The sequence below is a fragment of the Rhinolophus ferrumequinum genome, chromosome 3, assembly GCF_004115265.2.
Source record: "Rhinolophus ferrumequinum isolate MPI-CBG mRhiFer1 chromosome 3, mRhiFer1_v1.p, whole genome shotgun sequence".
Classification (NCBI taxonomy): Eukaryota; Metazoa; Chordata; class Mammalia; order Chiroptera; family Rhinolophidae; genus Rhinolophus; species Rhinolophus ferrumequinum.
This window is the reverse complement of record NC_046286.1, coordinates 39645229-39667520: the sequence shown is the minus strand read 5'-3', so window position 1 is coordinate 39667520 and position 22292 is coordinate 39645229. Positions and strand designations below refer to the sequence as shown.

Sequence of the window (22292 nt, the reverse complement as noted above, 5' to 3'; positions counted from 1 at the left end):
CAATCTCCATCATCATGGCATAGGTTGCAAACAGGGTTGACAGATTTCCCAGCCTAGGCAAACAGAGTAATCTAAGAGCCATTATTTCCACACTTTCTTCTCTCCACTGAAATAAGTACAATTAATAGAAAATACAAAGATGGTATAATAACAAGATTAGGGCAACGGGAAATTAAAAATAAAGCTGACAGTAAAACAGACCTGAAACTAAGGGTCTTACTACGTTCTTCCATGCCTAGAGGGAAAGTACCAGCTTCAGGATGTCACAGCATCCTTTCCTGAGGTCTCAAGTTGTAAGCTCTGCCTAACCAGTAAGCTATAACCAACCTCTAGACCTGCAAATTACCAACCCCAAAATACTACAGTGCCCAAATAAAGTGAGATGCAATTCCCCTAAAAATTTTATGAATACCTAAATCTATTCAACAATTAATTCAAATTAAAATAATCTCTAGTAAAACTAAAAACCAGGCATATCATGAGTCCAGAGAAATCAGTAACTAGAAACTACGTGTCACAGAATAGTCATCTTTGCTTTCTAGATGCTGTTATTTTTCACCGAGAACTTTAAACTGAGTCAACTAATAAAATTTTTTAAAAATCTATATTCCTTTCCAAAGTATATCACCACAATGAATCTTATACGTCTAGTAGCTTTTTGTTCATATTTGTTGACAATGTAAACAATTTCTTAAAAAGAGGTATACAATTGACTTGCTATAGATTTCATTTCTTTTATAATATATTTAATGTTGATTTTTAAATTACTACTTTTCCATTCTTCCAGAGCATAGTAAAATAAAAGTTTTAAAGGATGGTAAAATACAAAAAAAGATACTGTCAGTTATGTTTCTACTTTTTAGGTCAGGATCTGGTCATCTGGTTATAAACCAAGGTTATTAGCCAAAGTTGGGAAATAGCATTACAAATGGAACATCAAATTAAAGAACAAAACCTTCACTCTCAAAATTCACAGTATACAGACATATCATCTAACGATTAGTTCTTCGAAGAACTGTAAACTAACAAAGCTTACTTGCCAAATTTCTCCTATCAGTAATATGGAAGTTTATTGGTATTTGCAAACTTAGATTATATATAACCTTTCAAAATTATATAAAATATAATTTAGTTCTTAAAGAACAAAAACAACAATATCACAAATACGATGCTATAAATAATACCTACTTGTGTTTTTTTTTAAAATTGGCCAAAATTAAAAATGTTGTACAATTTCACAATTTTATAAATAGCTTGCAAAATTATCTAGCTTCTTAAAAAAACAACCAAAAAAGGATTATTCAACTAGGAACTATTTATAGTATTTTTTTTCTATCAATAAAACTTTTGTCAGTCATGTAGTAAAACAAACTGAAAAGTAATTACATAACTAATAATTCCAGTGGCCCCAATTATTCTTAAACGTTCTTACAAATAACTAAGAGAAGTGTTCTTCAACTTTTACTAGAGATACAGTATCTGTTTTTCTATCAGAGACAAATTTTAGGGAAGTTTAGTCTGGTATCTGATGGCCAAGGTTCAAATCTACTATCTAATGTCTGTGTGATCTTGATCAAGTTGCTAAACTTCTCTGTGCCTCAGTTCCTTCCTCTGTAAAATGAAGATGAGAGTGGTTCCTATTTTATAGTATCATTCTTTTTTATAGTTTTTATGTTACTAGTACTATAAATTAAATAATGCAGATAAAGAGCTTAGAATGGTATCTGGTATAATAAATGGTGGCTATATGTCCTTTACTATATTTTCACTTTTCATGTTCCCCATTTTCCTTAAACAGAATACATACAAATCAATGACAAATGGTTAGAAAAATGAGATACAGAAAAAAAAAAACACCCTTTAGAAATAAATGTATCCCTTTCAAACTAATTACCTAGTTTAGACTTCAAATGCCCAATATCACCTGTAATTGAATTCCTTGATTACTTAGGTACATTTTTAAAACCTTAAAATGTATAAGATTTTCTAAAAGTTACTGAAAAACTTAAACATTCTTAGAACAGTCCTTTTAGGATATGCTGTTTCTATTCAAATTTTCTTGGCGATTCACCTAAGTGGACCTGTTAGTAGTATAATAAAAAGCAAAGACAAAATAGAGACTAGCTCTAAGGAGCTAAAATGTGGGCATGATAATGAAAACATTGGTCTATGGCATCATTTTAGGAATTGGTACATTTTCCTACACAAAAACAAAGAAATGGGTGATGGACATTAGGTAGACTTAGTGACAAAAATCATAACACAAAAGCCAATTAACAACATCAATTGATGAGAAAAATGATGTGATGTAAATAAAAGAAGATAAACAAAATTACAGAATAAAAGACTGACATTTCTCAGGAAGGATATGGATTTTTGAAGAGTTTCTATTTCTATTACATAAGACAAGGGAGGGTCAGGGGAGGGGGGCAAGGGAAGAGGAGAGAGACAGTGCTCTTAATATTCTCATTTTTTGTGGACTAAGTCTTTGAAAATGAGTTTTCAGCACAGCAGAGTTGATTCTGTCCCGCCTTTTACTAACTGGCTCTAGGCCTTGCTAATTCCTATGCAGACACCTATGCCTGTCCTACTTGTATGCTTGTGTGGGCGCACACTCATGGGCACGTAAAGAAGTTTCAAGGGCATCAAGGGAGATCAGCACGGAGGACGTGGGAAGTTGCATTGGACACTCCTAAAGATTCTTTTTTTAAAAAAAAAAATCAGGTTTTGTCCTAATTTTTAGTTTCTTTTGTCTTTTTATCATCTATTTTTGCTAGACTTATTCAGTTACAACTCATAAGCGGACTTAGCTAGTTTTAAAAATCCTTTTTCTTTTCCATCTGTCTGCTCGATTTATTCTAGTAGCATCACCTCAACACTAGAGGATCTTGACATAGGATTATATAAATCCCACTAACTGAAGCCATAAGATACAACAGAATTCTCCTTTGAGTTCAGGTAATATCACGTGAAGACTTTTCCCTGTGTAATTTTTATTTCCTAGTTTTAATAAATTTCTGTCTACATTTCTTGCAGTGTACACTGAAAATTCTACTTCTTTTTTTAGCATCACCATCCCATTCACACTAACACTCATATTTGTGAATATAAGTAGTGCTGCTACTCCACAGATCTGAGTGTTCTAATAAAATGCTGCTTCGTTCCATATGTTCACATTGCAATATTTGTTTCACAGTACAGCTCATATTTCACTTTATTGCAGAATTCTGTTTCAGCTCAACTTCATATATTTTCCTTTATCCCTTTGGCCTGTAACTGAAGAAAACAACAAATCCAAAATATAGTCTAAAGCTAAACAAATATAAAGGCACAATTAATGATAGAATTGGTTATTGTTTTCAAAGTCTGACTAGCTAGAAAATTCAAATTGGTTTACACTGACATATAACATACATAGTGCTAGCTAGCTGCATTTACAAAATGCTTCTATCACCTACTTCACAACCTATTGCTTTTGCCAAAAAAGTCAGTATTTCAAACACCTAGTCTTCAACATGTTTCATGCTGATGACATCACGATTACAGAACTAAACATTTTGCAAAATAAAAAGGTATGTAATAAGTTTTTGGCATTCAGAAGAGATCACTTACAAAACTCAAAAATAAGTCCTCTCTGTCTCTATGACAAGCTTCCTACTCAAGCACTAAGAAAGGGGAATTTGTCAAAATAGAAACAACTTTTTTTTAGCAGTTGGGCCACCAGAAATGTGTCTCATTTTCCTACTCTGTACCAATTCACCTCTCCTTAGCTTGACATGAAAGTTGAAACTCTGTGGTCATGTACTGTACATATCTGAACATTTTTTCTTTAGATAAATGTATCCTAAAATAGATATTGGCTCTATTTGACATACAGATGATCAAAGGCCATGAAAACCAATGCAAATATAAAATTACATTTAAAATGCTTCACTTGCATAGAGCATGAAAAGATAAGTCTTATTATGTGGTTTAAAAAACAATGCATAAATTTATTGACAGGATGCAGGGCAGGAGATTCTTCAGTAACAAACTGTAAAGGTAAGAGTAAGTTTTGATTTAATTGCCAATATAGAGTTAACCATTGATATTCACATTTTTCCCATCCAACTGGCAGATCAGTCAGTCTTAAGTGGGACTGGTCTTGGGATATCACCAAAAAAAACCCAACAAAATGCTAACCAGCAGCTACAAAGAAAGGGAGGAGCAAGGGAGGTTTGGAATGAACGCAACGCACCTTTGAATTCAAAGGGGTCTATTTCCAACTGGAAAAATATTAAGGATTGTGTGAGAGAAACTGGGACATGTCTAGGATATCAAAAAACAAACTTTTACTAATAAAAATCTTCCCCACTAACAATGGACTTTAGATTTTATCTATGAAATAGTCATCAATTTGAAAATGTTATAGACAGTAGAGACGGTTGGCTTCACAGTTGTAAGGCAAAAGACTTTCAACAAACTAGTATTCACCTGATAAATCCACCTATCCTGCCCAGTATCTCAAGGGAAGTACCTGTTTATATCACATGAAATTCTATCCACTCAGAAAACATATTAAGGCTAAGTGTCCCCAAGGAAAACAAATTAATTAGCTGGTAGCAAGTAAACCAAGCTTTGGTCCTTAAATAACCTGTTTAATAGAGGTTAACACAATGAAGTTAACAACATGCTAGGGATAACTCTGTTTTAGATTATTAACTAAATGCTTCTTCACCAATGAAAAAATAGTATTTTGTCCCAATTTTAAGTAACAAGACAAGTAGTAAGAAAAGTGACACAAAATGAACTTTTCAAGTATTTAGCAAGTTTCTTTAAGTAGCATGACCAGCATTTCAAAATGGGACTTTTTTTTTTTTTAGGGATATTTGTTCTGAAGGAAAAATATGAAAAGCAGACATACTCTTCAGAGAAATCATTTAAAAATGTTTTATGGACCTTCCACTTGCTTTTTTTTCTTCATTCCAGATTTTGAGAAGCATATCTTTCTTAATTATATGTCATAATGAATCCCCTTTTCAACTTTAGTAAATATCCTTTTATAGCACGATTAAAACTACTGTTAGCTATGACAGTCTTGGAAGACATTAACACCATAGAAGTTTCATATATAACACCCTATTCTAGCATACCATTTTTAAAAACTAGCAGTAAAAAAGTTAATTCATATATTCTTTAGAGGAACATACACATACCCTCCTTACGAATAGATGACCCACTTTAAAAATCTGTGTTAAGTGGTGTTAAGTAATTCCATAATTTTTTAAATATCACCTTTGATCAACCACGTGAAAAAGAAAGTATTTGCCTACATCCAATCTCATCTCTTTACCTGCTTCCAATATAACAAGGCACTTCTAATTCTTGCCTACTAGGATGGAGAAGGCTTTCATAAGCAAAACTACCTAAAATAAGGCTTATTTAGTCTGTCTGTGGTGAGAGAAGAATTATAGCTTTGTTGCAAAGATCAAGCCTAGCACAGACAAAACTGGCAAGAAAAGCAAAAGGAAGGGAAAAAAGGGAAGGAGGCAAAAAGGAAGGAAAGGAGGAAAAAAGATACTGTGGTTCCCTAAAGGGCTAAGAAGGTATCCAAGTGTCATGCCCTCTAATAGGAGGACTTGGCTTCTTCCATGTTGACTCAGTGTAAACACAGGTCCTAGTTTTGTAAAATACAAGAGTTTTATTAAAATGAATACTGTGTTTAACTTACTAGGTAAATTGATAGATGCATACAAAATAAAACACTCCATCATATTTTATCAACGATTGTATAGTACTTCATTATTTTACTGTACCTGAACTATGTTTTTGGAACTGCCACAGGAAAGCTGGTTTCAATAAACTAAACTATAGGGTTGTGTCATGTTGGAATATTATTCACAAAATGCATTCAAGTTGGTCTCTATGCACGCTTAGGTAGAAATCCAAGCCCAGAAAAGTTCATGGTTTGAGAAACAATGCATCCATTTATTGACAGAATGCAGAGGCAGGAGATTCTTCAGTAACAAACTGTAAAGGTAAGAGTAAGTTTTGATTTCTTTAACTGCCAATATAGAGTTAACCATTGATATTTTTTAAAGATTAGTAGAATATAAAAGAGAGAAATGGTACTAGAAACACTAAAAATACAAAATCTCAGCGAAAACCAAGATTCAGTCTGTTTTAAAAAGCATTTAACAATGCAGGCATGGTGAGTATTTTATACTATTTGTAGTCTAAGATGGGAATTTAAAATTGATCCAGGAAAGAAATGTAGCTATGAAAAGGGCAAACAAATTCTTTCAAAAGACAGAAAATATTCAGGACTTGTTTTAAACAATGACACAACTATAATTATGGATGATAGAAACGTGGATTTTGAAATGTTAGTCATCTTAAGGCACTTCTTAAAACATAAATATTTAGACGCTCTTAAAAGAATAGTCATAAATTATACTTTTCACCTAATAGTTCTGATGAAGACAAATAGGCTCCTGGTGCCATCTGCAATATAGAACTAGCTTGAGTGAATATCATTATATGATCCTCTAAAGGACTGAAACAGAAAAGTAAAGTATCTTTCTTCAAATGGATCAAGAATTAAAATAAAGCCCCTTATTTAGTGTAACTTGAAAAAACTAAAATATTCAACACTTCCCTAATCAACTGCAAATTTTCAGACATTTCGGCAAATTAACACATCTTGAATACTTTCATTAATATTAAAAGATTTGAAAAAAATCAAAACAATTATAAACTAGATGATTTCTGCTCATAGCTTTCATTTTCAACTGCTTGTTTTTGCAGTAAGTGCTGATTGTAACCTGTCTTAATTTTCACAAGTATTTAGATTCAAACTGAGCAGAAAAGTCATTGAAATAGTTAATCTCTATTTTAATGTCTATTTTAAACTCAACTATGTTTAGGTGACCTGTGAACTCATTCATGAAAAGCGATGATGGTCCTGTAACAAAACAAACTAATTTGATCTATAAATTTAAGTACACTAAATTATCAAAATAAAATGAGCTTTCAACAACAGCAACTTTATCCACCAAGATGCATGACAAACTAGCTAAGAAATTTAATTCTGTCTCCAGGAGGCCAGCCTAGCCCCTAACTGATTGTGAATACAAAACATACCTCACATTTCTTTACAAATTTAATATGCTTCTCCATATTTGCCTAAAATGTTGCACAAGGTGGCCAAGAAAATTGGCCAGGGCATGGATACGTGCTCTGTCTCTTATTTATAAAATTTTAAATAACTTTATAATAGTTTGAAAAATTTGAAGACAAGGTTATACATTTTCAAATATATATTTTTACATGTGAGAAACTATTTCACATCAAATAAGGAAATGAAATATTTTAAATCATTTATACTAATTTTCTTTAAGGACACAAATAGGTGTTCAAGAATTACTGCTTTGAAAGGAAACTACAACTCTCCAGGTGCTAAAATACAATTTAAAGGTACCAAATAATAGAAATCACTGTAACAGGGTAAAGAAAGTAATGCTTTTCTTTAGAGAGTCTATTTTACTCATTCAATAGTCTATTCATTCTATGAAACTTCACTGATAACTACATAAATGTCTTTTTTAACCTCACTTGACAATTATGGGGCGGCGGGGAAAAGCCCCACCAGATTATTCAAAAAAATAATTCTTTGGCAAAAGGATATGAAGCAGAAATGTAAAGGATATAATATCAGTGCCCATTACTGAAGTAACTTTAAGTTTACAAGGACAAAACAAATCTTTTTTTTTGGTCAACAAATTGGAGTGGTGGTGTATGAGGGAGGGCAGCAATTCAGTCTATCAGTTTTTATGACTAGGAATTTCTATAAACAACATAAATGAGCAGAAATATCCCTCTCCTTCAAAGAAATGGCTAACAACAGTGATGCTTGGGGTCCAACAATTGATTTAAATTATTAAGCGCCTTCTTAGTGACAGGCATGGATCTAGGCACTAAGGTTGCAGGCATGAACAAGCCAGACATGAAGCTCATGAAGTTTGCCTTCCACTGGGGGAAGGACACTAACCAAACAAAAAAGACACCTGCAGATATTTCAAGGGCTATGAGGCTATTTCAAGAGAGGAATGTGATGGAAAAAGACTCTGGGGTGCAGGACCTACTGTAGGTGAGACATCAGGAGAGCCTGAGGCACTGTTTATTTCAGAACTGAGGTTACTGCAGAATCCACATACTCCTGAAAATAACTTCTATCTTGTGATAAAGGACTACCCTTTTATAGCATAACCTTTCAGTTGAGCACACTTCCTTTCAAATGTTCCAGCAGAGTTTGTTTTCCCCATCCAATTGGCAGATCAGTCAGTCGTAAGTGGGGTGGACAGGAGTGGTCTTGGGACATCATCAAAAAAACACAACAAAATGCAAACCAGAAGTTACAAAGAAAGGGAGGTTTGGTATGAATGCACTTTTGAAGGCAAAGGGGACTACTTCCGACTGGAAAAATATTAAGGGCTGTGTGAGAGAAACTGGGGCACTTTATCATTGCCCAGAGAGATGGAATGTGGATGATCTTTTTAATGACTGGCTTCCGTCCAGAAAGATTTCAGAAAGAATGCTGGCCGTCCATTGTAAAGCTAATACCCAATGAAGGGAGGGAACATAAGCAGGGGATCATTACATGCAAGTAATGTTAGTCTCAGTATCACTGACCAATTAACACAGGAAACTTAAATAATATGAACATCCCAATATAATGCTGCTTTCACTTTGATAATGAGAGCAATGAATCAAAAATGTACCATGCATGTGGGGGACAGAACTAACCTGCACAATAACCAAATCCATGCAGTGGGGTTTCACTGGTTTTAAAATCATCCCACTTCACAAATTTGAGTATGTAACTGTCACTATGAATGACAATTCCCCAAAACTCACATGTACATGATTAAGAAACCATGTCAAAATAAAAAATGAAATTTTAAAAATCATTTCTATGAGCAAAATGGGCTCTCTTATTTGAAAGAACTTAGGAAGAACTGGAAGACTTACCATGCCATGTGGGAGAGACAGCTTTTAATTACTATAAATTATGATGTATGTACATAGAAAATAAAGAATTGAGAAGAAAAGATGAATCTACAGAAGTTTTATTTTTAAGTTTTTCTCCTGTACCTAGACATATGTATTTGTGTGTGTGTTTTTCCTTTTCACAAAATTGAGCAAGTAAAACACATGTAGGCTTCCACAGTGAGATTTTCACTTAATAGTATATGCATGCAAATATCATAATATTGTCAACTATTATTTTATAATTTTAATAAATCCACAACATTCATACCTTATTCAACTATATTCCTGTTGTCATTAATATCATTTCCAATATATTCCTATCAAACCATCAGCACTGAAAAGAATGCCTTTATACATTTTTGTGTGTAACTCCAAAGTGACAACTGCTAGAATTCCTGCACATTCCAAAACTGATTCCTGGAAGAATAAATCAATTTCTACATTCACCCTACACCATCATATCAATACTAAATATAATTCATTTTTAGGAGACGCCATTCTTATGGATAACAAATGATATTAATATTTCATTTTTGAAATTCACATTTTTAGCCATAATAAGTGGCATACGGTATCATGTTTATTGGTCAATAATAATTCTAAAAAAAATCTGTGTCTGACCTTTGAAATAAAGCAGTTATTTCCTTATTGATATTTAAGAATGTTTAATGTAATATACATATTAATCTTTCATCATGTGTTCCAACACCTTCCGTTATTCTCCTATCAATTGTACTTGTTTTTTGTCACTCAAATTTTTTTCATGTTACGCAGATATATTAACCTGTGACAATAAAACTGATCCTATTGCTTTTTTATTTTTTGCTAAAAATGTCTTACTCATCGCAATATCAATTATTTCCTAAATTTTTCTTTTAGATTTTATAGTTGGGTTTTCTTTTCTTTCTTTCTTTCCTTCTTTCCTTCTTTCCTTCCTTCCTTCCTTCCTTTCTTTTTTTTTCTCAGTTCCTTTAGAGTTTATTAGGGCATTGGAAAGCAAAGGGCAGATTTGAGAGATATTAAAAAGCCCACTGCTAGATGGGCTTGAAGCATAGGGGTTGGACTGAGACGGGGAGGAGATGGTGAGGGACAGGGAGAAGCTAAGGAGGCTGCTGGGGAGGGATGTCCAATTGAGAAAATGGCATTCCATGCTGAGCAAATACCATTTAGAGACTGAACCCTTTACTCACTACTTTATCCCTCTCCTTTCCTTAAACATCGTGTTTCTTGAAATAGTAGTCTATCTTTCTTATTTCAAATCTTCATCATTCATTCACTCACCAGCCCAAACACAATGTGGCTCCCACGCTGGCTATTCCTCTGCTTTCATCAAAGTCACCAGTGTCTTTCAGTTGCTGTGTCCAAGGTATAACCATCAATCTTTAGCTGACAAACTCTGCAAGCATTTAATATCGTTGGCCGTATACTCCATGGTAAAACTCTACCTACTTGTCTTCGGTAATGGCTCGCTCCTACACTCTTGCTTCTCTGTGGCCACTTCTTCTCACTCTCCTTTACATCTCTTCTTCTTCTCTTTCTCTTAAATATGAATATACCCAGGCACTTCTTCAGAAACTTCCGATCTAAAGACTATCGGTTTCCTGTGTGAGAATACCAGGCCCCATGACCTCAGTCATCACCCAAGATGATGATTCCTTAATCTTCTCCTACACCTTAGATTCTCTCCTGAGCTGCAAGACACATTTTCATCCCCATTTCAAATATTACAAGTCTAAACCGAATTCATCATCTTCCATAAAATATGTGCGTATGCCTGTTTTCTAATATTCCCCCAGCTTGGTGAAACTGCACCTCCATTCAAAAATCATCCAATCTAGAAACCAAACTAAGCCTTATTCTTGACTCCTGCCCACCTGTCTGTCATCTGCTTCAGTCCCTGCCCGATTCCCATCTAATCAGTCAGCAAGTCTTTCTTTCAGATTCTCCCTCATACTCTCTCTAAAATTCACCTTTCTCTCCAGTCCCATTCCCGTGTCCTCAGTTTAGAACACCCTTAAGTCTCTTACTTGATTTACTCATATAGTTTCTTAATTAGTCTCTTGACTTCCTGCCTCACCCCTCCCAATGCACCCTCTCAACATAAGTGCCAGAGTTTTTTCTAAATTATAAATCTTTTGATGTTAATCTCATGCTTAAAATCCTTTAATGACACCCTTTTGCCTTATAATAATATAGTTTATGATAATAATTCTGAACTTTTTTTTTAGTTCCTACTGCTTCCTATTTTCCAGAAACTTTATAAAGTGTATTTTAAATACATTATATGGAAGAATTTGAATTTATATCTCTGTGAGCTGGCTCTACTCTGTCATGTCTATTTCCTCCATATACACATGCAAAATAATTCCTCAGTATTACATATAAGATTCTTTAGGATTTAATTCCTACCGACTTGCTGACCCTTACTTTGTGCTACAAGCTTCATGTGCTCCTCTCCAATTGTACCAAAACCACCTTATTCCTTAGAATATCAAATCTTTTTCCTGTCTCCTTATTCATATTGTTCCTTCTGCCTGGAATCCCCACACACCTTCACTTCCAGGGTCATACTCATCCTCTAAGAGTTGACTCAGCTGTCACATCTGGGATAGATGATAAGTACTTTGTAATTCCATAATCTTCTGAATACTTCTCTACCCTCGCATGTGCCATAGTATACTCATCTGTTTAGCATCTACTTCTTCTACTAAACATTTAAGTGTGTCTAAAACAAGGATTTTATTTCTTGAATAAAATGACCAAATTAAGGATGTGCCCAGAGCACTCACTAAAGGTTGGTTGCAAAGTTAACTATCACTCAGGAAATGGGCAATGGGTCAGTGCGATCCACCTATTAGAGTCATAAAGGGAAGTGAGTAGTAACACTGGACACACTGGTTTGGGCAGGTGAGGATCTTGAATACTGACATAAAGATCTATTTCTACAGCCAAAGACAATCTACTGAAGGTTTGCAAAAGAAAATTAACAAAATTTGATGTGTGTTTTAAGAAAATAAGAAAGAGTAATATGATAAAACATGAGAAGCTAAAGAAGACAATTTAAAAGGTCCAGAAAAAGTTGAGGAATAGAGTTCATTTTGATACAAGCTGATTTCTAGACACTGACAGATTTCCATGTGCTATATCTACCTTTTGTTTCATGTTAAAATCCTTCCACATAAACAATTTTATCATACACATTTTTTATCACTACCAAATTAACATGAAATTGAAATTTTGAATCTAACATTCAAGAGCTAACCTGGAAAGTTTTCAATTTGAAAATTTCAAGAATAGCCATGCAAATGGTTCAGCCTGCCCAAGAAAAAATGGGGAGAATTAGAGGGTTGATGGTGGAACTTTGGCCACATTTACACTAATAAGAAAAGGAGAAAGAGACATTGATGGAGACAAGGTGTGATCAGGGCAAAGAGGAGGACCAAAAGTGTATACCGTGGGTTTAACTACAATGATGTAGCTGCCCCATCCATGATGCATCCCTGCAAGATTTAGTCTTTGGTTCCTATCAACAGCTATAGAAACTGCTTAGTGAACATTCAATAGGCTTTAGGGCAAAATGCCATTTTAAAAAGGCCATCCTATAACTGAACACTCTACTTTAAACTGCTTTTTCTGATGCTCTGGCTTCATCTAAATAGAGCTTAGTATAGAGAAGTACATTTTTCCTAATTGCAATATCTGTTGTTGTTGGCAAATATTATGCAACATGGGTTTAAAAAAAAAAGTAGGATTATAAAATTGCACAAAACTATTCATCAAATTGCTACTGGGGTAATTTGATAACTCTTACTTTATAAGCATAGTCACTTTAATTAAACATATTTCCATGATGTTAAAAAACTCAAGACCACTTAGAACCTTTTTCCCCTCTTCTTCAGATTGATGTTTTAATAGAGTGCTTGCAAATTCAGTAGTAATAATAAGTTCATCAGGAAAAAATCCTTCTGTATAATCCTAACACGAAACAGTAAGAAAAGCAAAATTCCTTTACTTTAATTTATGAAAGTTCCCTTTTACACAATGATTTGTGCAAACCCTATAAAAATCCTCTCAAACTATTACAATATGATTACCTTAAAAATTATATGTCGGTATGCACAACTTCTGAGTTCTTATTCTAGGAAAAGGGACCGCACAGAAAGGATGGAACAATGGTATGGAAACTTACCATTCTCTCCAATTGGACTCTTTATTACAGACTTATTGGTTCCATGTGTTAAAAAAAAAAAAAATTCAAACCTTTAAGCCAACCCCAGTCCCTAAAATTTTTGGAACTCTTATTAAACATTGAATCCAGAAGAAAAAAAAAACACACCACTTTTTTTTTTATTATCACAAGCCTATCAGAGTCAAGATTTATTTCATCATTATGGAAATGTGTTCGAAATTAATAAAGGTTGGTTTCTAAAAGGCTTAAAGTATGCTGTTAAAAGCTGCTAAAATACCACAAATTACTTGATCTCGATATTTAAATAAATAATGCCTATTTTGAATATTTTGTTCTAAAACATATAATATAAATTCATTTGGGGGAGTACTGAAATGGATGAGGTTAACACTTTTTTTGCACAGTAAAGATTTACTTTTAAAGCTGTGGTTATATAAAGCCGAGGACTACAAACATCACATAAAATTAATTCATATAATTTTCTGAAACAAAATCTTTGCTCAAACTATACAATGAGGTCAATGAATTACCTAAACTCTATTGTCTTTGTACTTTTCCACAAATCAGGGTACACAATGGGAATGCATAACTCCCTACAAGAAGTACATCTCCAAGTTTTGGTGTGTGTGTCAAATGAAAGAAGGAAAAAGTTCCCTCGCCCCAAAGTGAGAACAGATGGGAATGTAAAATTAGATGGGAAAAGACAGGGAAGCTTTGGATGACTGACCAAGAAATCTCCCCGAGGGATGCCAAATATACCAGACCTCAGCTTGTTCTGCTTCCCAGTTAACTTCCAAATTAAATCCAATAGGAATGCAAAGCAGTCCTTAGATTCGATGTATTAGTTTTGATTTTTTTGTACGCATTTGTATAAAAAGTGAAGAAACTATGGATAAATATAAGTTAAATAAATTAATATTCAATCATATAGTGTGCTAAACACTTCTGTGAGTTTAACATTACTTCTAACTTAATGTTCGCACTGAAATTTTTAAAAATAATAAATGGCTTTATTAACAAAAGGCAAGAGGCATGAACAAACTTGCATACACTGAACTCTTTGTATGATGGAAGAACTGTCTGGCATAAATTGAAAATTTATGTAAATAAAATATGAGTATATTTCATAGTCATTCTTTTTATATTTTATCTATATAACTAAAAATAATCTTAATGGTAATGACAGCAGTAATTCCTACACACAGCAAAAAAAGTTCCTTTATTTGATATCCAATTTTATATAGCATGATACAATTTTTCTATCTAAAAATACCAACTATAATCTTAAAAGAATACCCTTTTTAGTGCTATATTCTCTTCAATATTTTTTATTTTTAATATGGGTGATACTTTAGAATTTGAGGAAAACAGAAAATGATGCGTTCAGATTTGAATGTATTTAAAAACAGTAGTTAATTTTTAATAATCATCCTCTTAAAATATTGTAAGTTTAAGAGCAATTTTGTAAGATTAACCATGAACTTTTAAAGAGCTACCAGATTATCTTCACAGAATAGTGCTTATGGAGTGAGCAGATTATTTTGTGTATGCTCTCTTTCACATAAAATTTACATTCGTTGATAAAAAGAGAATAACTTTGTTTTTCAATAAATTATTCTAATCAATAGTGTTCAAAATTATAGATCATTTTCATCCACAATTTCAAACTTCTTTTCCAAGACAACAATGAAAAGTTCTGTGTACCTTTTCCCTGCCATCCCAGAAAATTGGCTTTCAATGTCTTAACCCTGTTTTATCTTTTTTAACATCACTAAGTACACACAACAAAAGTAAATATAGAAGAAATATGACTCCTTCCAAGTGGTGAAAACATCTCACACCTAAGTGATTTCAGTTTAAACAACCCAAGGCCCTGATAATTTCATACGGCCTTCACTTTTAATAGGGAATGAGGCCTTTCAAAGAAGATGCTTAATAAATACTACATTGCATTTAGTTGAATATGTGCATGAAATAATTACTGAAAAGTAGATTTTATTGTTCAGCGTACTCTAAGTTATATGCAATCACTATTACCAAAAAAGAAGAAAATCTCTCAAGGTGTCTAGCTTTCTCTTTCTCTCTCTCTCTCTCTCTCTCTCTCTCTCTCTCTCTCTCTCTCTCTCTTTCTAATCTCTCTTACGAACACATGAAAGCCAAAACAGGCAAGCTTTTGGGGATACTATGTCGATTATATTTTATTAAAATTCATTTTCCACACTTTCCATCTATGCAAATAAAATTTGAATCAAGCAAAAACTATTAACATTTTCAAATGCATCCTCATATTAATAAACCAAATTCTAATTCCCCAAAATATCAAATGCAGATCCCTCTACAAATTTACACTATTGCCTTCATTCATTTTCTTGTTAGTTGGTTGAATGATTTTAACATGTAAAACAGAACATTTTATAATGAAGCCAAAACTGCTCGATATTCCTCTGGTGGGTGGGGGGGAGGAGGCTTTGAATACAGAATGCACATGCACACACACAATGTTTACTCAATTTTCCTGTCCAAGTCTCAGATCTTCCACTGTCTTTTTAAACTGGGTAAGCCGCAAGCACTTAGGATGACAAAAACTTACTATGAAAGGAATATGGTTTGCTTAGGTCAGGATTTCTCAGACAGCAGACACCTGAGGATCTCTGGCCATATTCTTAGGCGTCTGAAAGTGTTATAAAGTGTCTTGTTTTGGTGTCTTCATATTATGATATAAATATAATTATATTCTAGATAATCTCACTCACAACTTTTAGCACCTATTATGACAATTTCAGGATCTGATTTTGATACAGTGTACAGTGTTTATGATCTTGTTGGTGGTAGCTTATGGTGACTATGTTTAACTCATCATATGGTGTTCCTCAAACTAGAATTCATAAGATGTATTTTTGGGACCTGAGAGATATTTTTCTGTCAACACCAGCTACGTATTAATCAAGATCAAGAGACACTAGGTTAGACGATTTTTCTAATTCTTCCCCACTCCGAAAAATGTTACATTCTATTGCAGCTTACTAATAATTTATGAAGATCAAATTTAGAAAGCACACTTAGAGAAAGCAAACTTCGCAAGAGAAGTTATGTTCTATTTGTTTTGCTTTTACATTTAAATGCAAATGAAACTTCTGAGATACGAATAGGACAGCATTCAGTGGGCAAAATGAAAAAAGGCTGTCAGATAACCATTAAGTTAACGGTTCTATTAGCCACAGTCACTATCGTTTCAAATGGTTTAATGGACTACATATTAACTAGGAGTCAGAAAATCCCAGTTTCTTTTTCCAGTCTTGCCTCTGAATTGAAATAGCATCTTGGTGTTAGAATGATTCTTGCAACCCCTACTTTTTACAAAGTTAGTACATTATGCTACTCAATGAATAAAATGCACAATAAATGCCAAGTACACATTATATGATGACAAGCAGTATGTTTCAAATTTTAATTTATATACTAAATAGGAAAACAACAAATCTACAAAACTCAATTTGCTTTTCTTAATTTCATTAGTGACAATATATAACATGTAAAAATAACAGTATAAATTTTGTTTCTGAATATAATTATAGATTATTTTGATCTAGTTTTGAGAACATTTATAAACATAATTTGCTTATCTAACTTAAAAATATTTAGAGTTTTGTCAATTAGAACTTAAAGATATTTTATTGTTAGAAATCATTGTTTACTGGTTAAATGTTTAAAAATAAAAGCTTATCATTACTCATATATCATAATCTTATATCAAGTTTTTGAACCATATATTCTTAAAGGAATTCTCAACTTATATGTATTTTAATAATAGAGTCATCTAACACCAGTAAAGAGAAGTAAAATGCTTGCAAACTGCAAAGATATTCTGAATTTAAAATGCATATCCTTTACATTTAAAATACATTTAATTTTTAATTTTAAAAATTAGGGAAATGAAACATTTAAATGATCTTATTCATATCTGTGATATAAATTTGAATACCAATTTTAAGTAAAAATTCTCCATGAAAAGGTGTAATTTTTCCTGATATGCTGCATCTTAACTGAACACTTTTAAAAAGGAAATATGATTTTAAACCACTTATAAAGTGTTACCAATAGCATAATAAAGAATTACTAATTAAACTAATAAACTGTTGATTTTAAAATTTATTAAATTTAAATAATTGACTTTTGATAGATTCATTTTTTTTTTTTTGGTAAGGTGAAGGTGGAAAATCTAAGATCAATTTTATAATCAATATATTTCATAATAAGCTTGTTTTATGAAGAGAGAAATATCACATTCAGATTTAAAAGTGTTCTTGTCACCCTAGCAAACAAAACTGACATTAGTTTATTAAACTCATTTGACACTTTCTCCTTCCTACGAAGGAATTTTCAACTTTATTATTTTAAAATTTCTTTTCTGGATGATGTAATTAGACCATTAACTATAATTAGACCATCAAGTGACAAATGTGCATTTCCAAAAAGTGCATACTTTTACATATTGTGACAAGTAATTTTTTCTTGGAATACATATGCAATTGCACAAATGTTAAAATTAGTGCCAAAACGTTACTCTACCTGAACCGTAGAGCTGATCTCCGATGCAAAGCCACCAGTCAAAGGAGCCTCATGACTGATTAGCAGTCGCCCTGTTTTGATCACAGACTGAAAAAGAAAAGGAAAACCTGATGTTGAAGAGAATATTTTCAAGTATGTGATGGTAGTTTTAATTAATAAAAATAAATTATTTTAATTCAATAAATAATGAAAAATTAGTAATTCAATTTTAAGTTACAATTCTCTTTCAACTAAACATTCATTTGATTTTTGCCATTAAAATTTTTTTCAATAGTTTATAATCCTAGTACAAAACAAAAATGAGATTTGTAATTCTATGTATGTCATTAAATATGCATTCCATTATAAAATATTTTGTATTATAAACCAAATCACTGTATTTCACATTTTCATTTCTCAATATCATTTTTTTCTTCATATTACTTTAAGAATAAAAGGGCTTTTTTGTTCATTTGGGGGTATATTTGCATATAAATAAATAATCTTAGAAAATACTGCTTTGTGGAAAAGGAAAACACAAAAATAGCATGTAAATGCTGTAGCAAAGAAAAGGCTCAAGCTACTAAATATTCAAGGAGACTTAGAAGGAAAAAAATCATTGTGAAAGTAAAAGGCTTACATCCCTCTTCGTCCACGTGTATTAAAATCTAGTTAACGACCACAACCCCATTTTAACGTAGAAAATCTGACAAATAATAAGGATGTATTCTGAATACTGACTCAGTGTGGTTGTTCACACTGTGCATGATATATTCTGTACAATAATCAAGAAGGATAGCTATGATATCATAGCAGGATGCCAGCTCTATAAGGTAAAAAACATTAAAATTAACAGCAAGTTATAACTTGAAATACTTTGAACAATTACCATATTACCAAAGGGAAGTGGTAATTTCTCCTCTACATGTCTAATAACTTGATATCACCTTCTTAAATTCTAAATTACTATTTTATAAATATGAGATAAAATCTTCCAAGCAAAAATATCTACATAGATTAAAATTTTTCCTTCACCCTAGGCAACTAGAGTTTAGAATTTTAAAAGTATGCAGCAGTTTAAACCAGCAGATGTTAAACTCCACGATATGGCCAGTAGCTACGACAAAAATAAGTTACTGTATCTACTAAGTAAATAGTGACTGAAGAACATAAAATTTTATGAACACCTTAATGAACATGACCCCTATCCCCAGTGAAATGCTAACCTTGGGATATTGGTATTTGGATGTTATCACTACGATTAATTATGTCATTTATGACAGTCACAAATTAAATTTCAATGTACCTGTTTAGAAATATAAAGAGACAATAATATTCTACAATCACGAATAAACAAATATATTCTCAAAGTGTTCTCTGAAAGTTGTCCTTAAAGAATTACCGATTAAAAAAAACAGATTTGACCATCCCACCTTTCTTATAGCTCTGAATCCCAGACCTCTGCCAACGTCAAAGCATATAAGGATGAGGTAGCTAAAATCCATCTCAGCTTAGATAGTGCATCTTAATTTTCTAAGACACAGAAATGGGAAACTTCTCTAAAAATGCTGCTGTTACCTTAAAACTCCACACAATAGAACTGGTACTTTTCATCTGAGTTTAGGCCTATTCAAGATCAAATGATAGCCTTGCACTGATTCCTGAAGGCCAATAAGCAACCTAGGCAGACAACCTACGCTTCCTATAGCCTGCACAGTGTGGTGGGGGAAATAAGAACAGATATACCCAGGAGAAAAGCTTCCGACCCTTGGGATTCATGCAACATGTAAGCAGATGAAATTGAGAGACATTCTGAACGTCTTTCAGCAGGAAAAAGTCTAAATAAATCAAGATGCTTCTATACAGTCAAATATTATGCAGCCATGAAAAAGACTGAAATGATATCCATGAGAAGTTAATTGATAAAATAAGCAAACTGCTGAATAATATAACCTCATTTTTTGTGGAAAAACAATCACCACAGCAGTAGGACACCAATAAATATAGCTATACATAATGAGCTGACATGTATACATAGTCTGGAAGGATTCATTCCAAACCATCAAAACTTATTTATCATGAGGAATGACAGTGACGACACTGTAGAAAAGGGACTTTTGTTTTTCACTTTATATAAAAAGTATTCGTATATTATTGAACGTATTCTCAATAAGTCTAAAGTAAATAAAAATAAAGGGAAAGCATTTCAATTTATGCTGAAAGTAACAAATACATATTATGTTGCAGTCATTTCCTCAAAAAACATAACGTTTTTTATGGTATCTTAGGACTAACTTCAGTTACAAGGGAACCCCGAGGTCCCAAACTCCATCAGTAAATAGGCACATTAAAAACCCGGGCGTCAGCCTTCCCATGCCAGTCTCTCTATGATCTTGTGCATGTCAGGATCATATACAGCTCATCTCTTGACCATCAAGCTCTTGGATCCTAAGCAAGGTAGGAAATAAACTGCTGGTACCTATCAGAGAAGGTAAAGTTCTTCAACACCTAGTGTGTGTTATATAAGCATATGTTCTTGAAACAGGAGTTATGCACTGACAGTTATGGAAATTTCTAAAACACCAGAAGCTAGAGGGTAGACACAATGAAAATTAGAAACACTGCTGAGTTTATGGAAATTGTCAAGGTACGGTATACAGCCCAGTGAAAGAGAGGCAGAGAGAGAGAGAGAGGGAGGGAGGGAGGGAGGGAGGGAGGGAGAGGGAGAGGGAGAGGGAGAGGGAGAGGGGGAGAGAGAGAGAGAGAGAGAGAGAGAGAGAGAGAGAGAGAGAGGCAGTGTGGCAAGAGGAAAGGGGTCAGAAATACTAATCATAATCATAAACAACTGATGTCACAGGAGTTGCTATATGCTAGGCTTTGAGCTAAGCATTTTACATTGATTACCTCAGTTAACTTTTAAAGTACCTAAGTTTCATTTTTGCTTCTTAAAATCGACCCTGATATTTGAAAAGTATTAAAATGTATAAAATAAAATTGCATCAAAATCCTGGAAAATGCCAAAATTTAGAAGTAACGCTGATATTGTCAAAGTCATACTCTCAAACAATTAGCATATGACATAAAAAGATGGAGTCTATGAATACAGTTCAATGATTTTTAAGTTATACTATAAATTAAACTTAGTGTGTGCTTTTTAATCATTCAATTTTAACTTATTAAAATTTCTGAATATAGCTTCTTTTCTATACTATTTTGGAAATTAACACAGTTAATATTATGCTAATGAGCTCGCTAGAAATCTACAAAATTGAATAGACTGTTACTCTTTCTATTCTTTGTGATTCGAGTAGATATTCCAATTAAAGTATATATTTTTGTCAACTCTAACAGGCAATTGATTTTCATACATCGAGGCACAGTGATATATAACTGCCAGGAAATTTTACTAGCCAAATTTCGCATTTTGACATACGAGTACTTAGATTAGATAGTATAAATTAATACGGTGCCTTTCACTGGAGACAGCGGCTAACCTTTTTAAAATAAACAACTATAGATATAAACACTAATAACACTTTACAATTTATGCTTCAATTGTAATGTTTTAAGTTTTCTTCTGAGATAAATGTATTTCACCACTTGAAAAAAACTTTAAGTGTTTAAGCAACTTTTCAATATGAAAGCTGAACTTATCAAAGCCAGGAAAGATCACATAAGGCTGGATTTTCCAGTGTCTGCTTCTTCAACTTCTTGCCACTCCAACCTGCTCCAGGTCCCTGGCCTTCAGCAAATGGAGCACCAGTTAGAGGAGACAAATGGAAGCAAGGAAATCTGTGCCAATTAAGGAGTAGGACTGTGAATAACTGTTTTCTGTGTCCTTTACCACAAAAGGGCTTTCTTTCCTACAAGGGCTCGAGAGGATGTGTCGGGAAAACTTTAAAAAACAATTCTGAAAGGCTAGGAGTGAGGCAGAAACACCCTGTGGCTGCTAAGTCAGTTAGCACTGGTCTGCCCTGGATCTCTCCCAGGGAATCTCACTTTCTCACTATTGCAGTGAGTCGTCCCCTCCCCAGATAAACAGCAGTATCCTATTACAAGAGGAGGTATCAAAATCTCAACACTCAACACAGGACGACATGGCCAACAGACAGACAGACCGCCATATTCCTGTTCCGATGGAACCCCGAAAATACTTTGTTCCTGGTTTGGCCACTTTATGACTGTTCCCCGTTGTCCTTCTTCTATCCAAACGTCATTACTAATGTCTGTCACTTCAAGTTATCTAGGCAGGACACCTAGCACAATGCTCAGAAGATAGCAGACACTCAAGAAATTTAATTAGTTAAACATCTATTAAACACATTTAAGTAGATTAAGCATGTCCTTGTTTAACTTATTGAAGCTATTGGTTTCTTGGCAAAATCCATTTTTAAAATCCTGCAAAACTATACTTCAGCACATCCCCAAACAATTTAAATATGAAATAATAGACTCCAAATTGAGGATATTTTAATGTAGCTTTAACAGTAAGAAGTCTGTGGTAATAGCAGAGTTGCTAAGTTAT

At 33.2% G+C, this 22292-nt stretch overlaps 1 protein-coding gene across 3 annotated transcripts in view; it reads right to left on the bottom strand.

Annotated features, from left to right (window-relative positions):
• BCKDHB (branched chain keto acid dehydrogenase E1 subunit beta) overlaps positions 1–22292 on the bottom strand; it is a 209550-nt gene that overhangs the window by 62380 nt on the left and 124878 nt on the right. For all 3 annotated transcript variants that reach the window (XM_033103559.1, XM_033103560.1, XM_033103561.1), the window contains exon 9: positions 17789–17875. In XM_033103559.1, coding sequence (XP_032959450.1) covers positions 17789–17875 — 87 coding nt within the window. The remainder of the gene's footprint in view (positions 1–17788; positions 17876–22292) is intronic.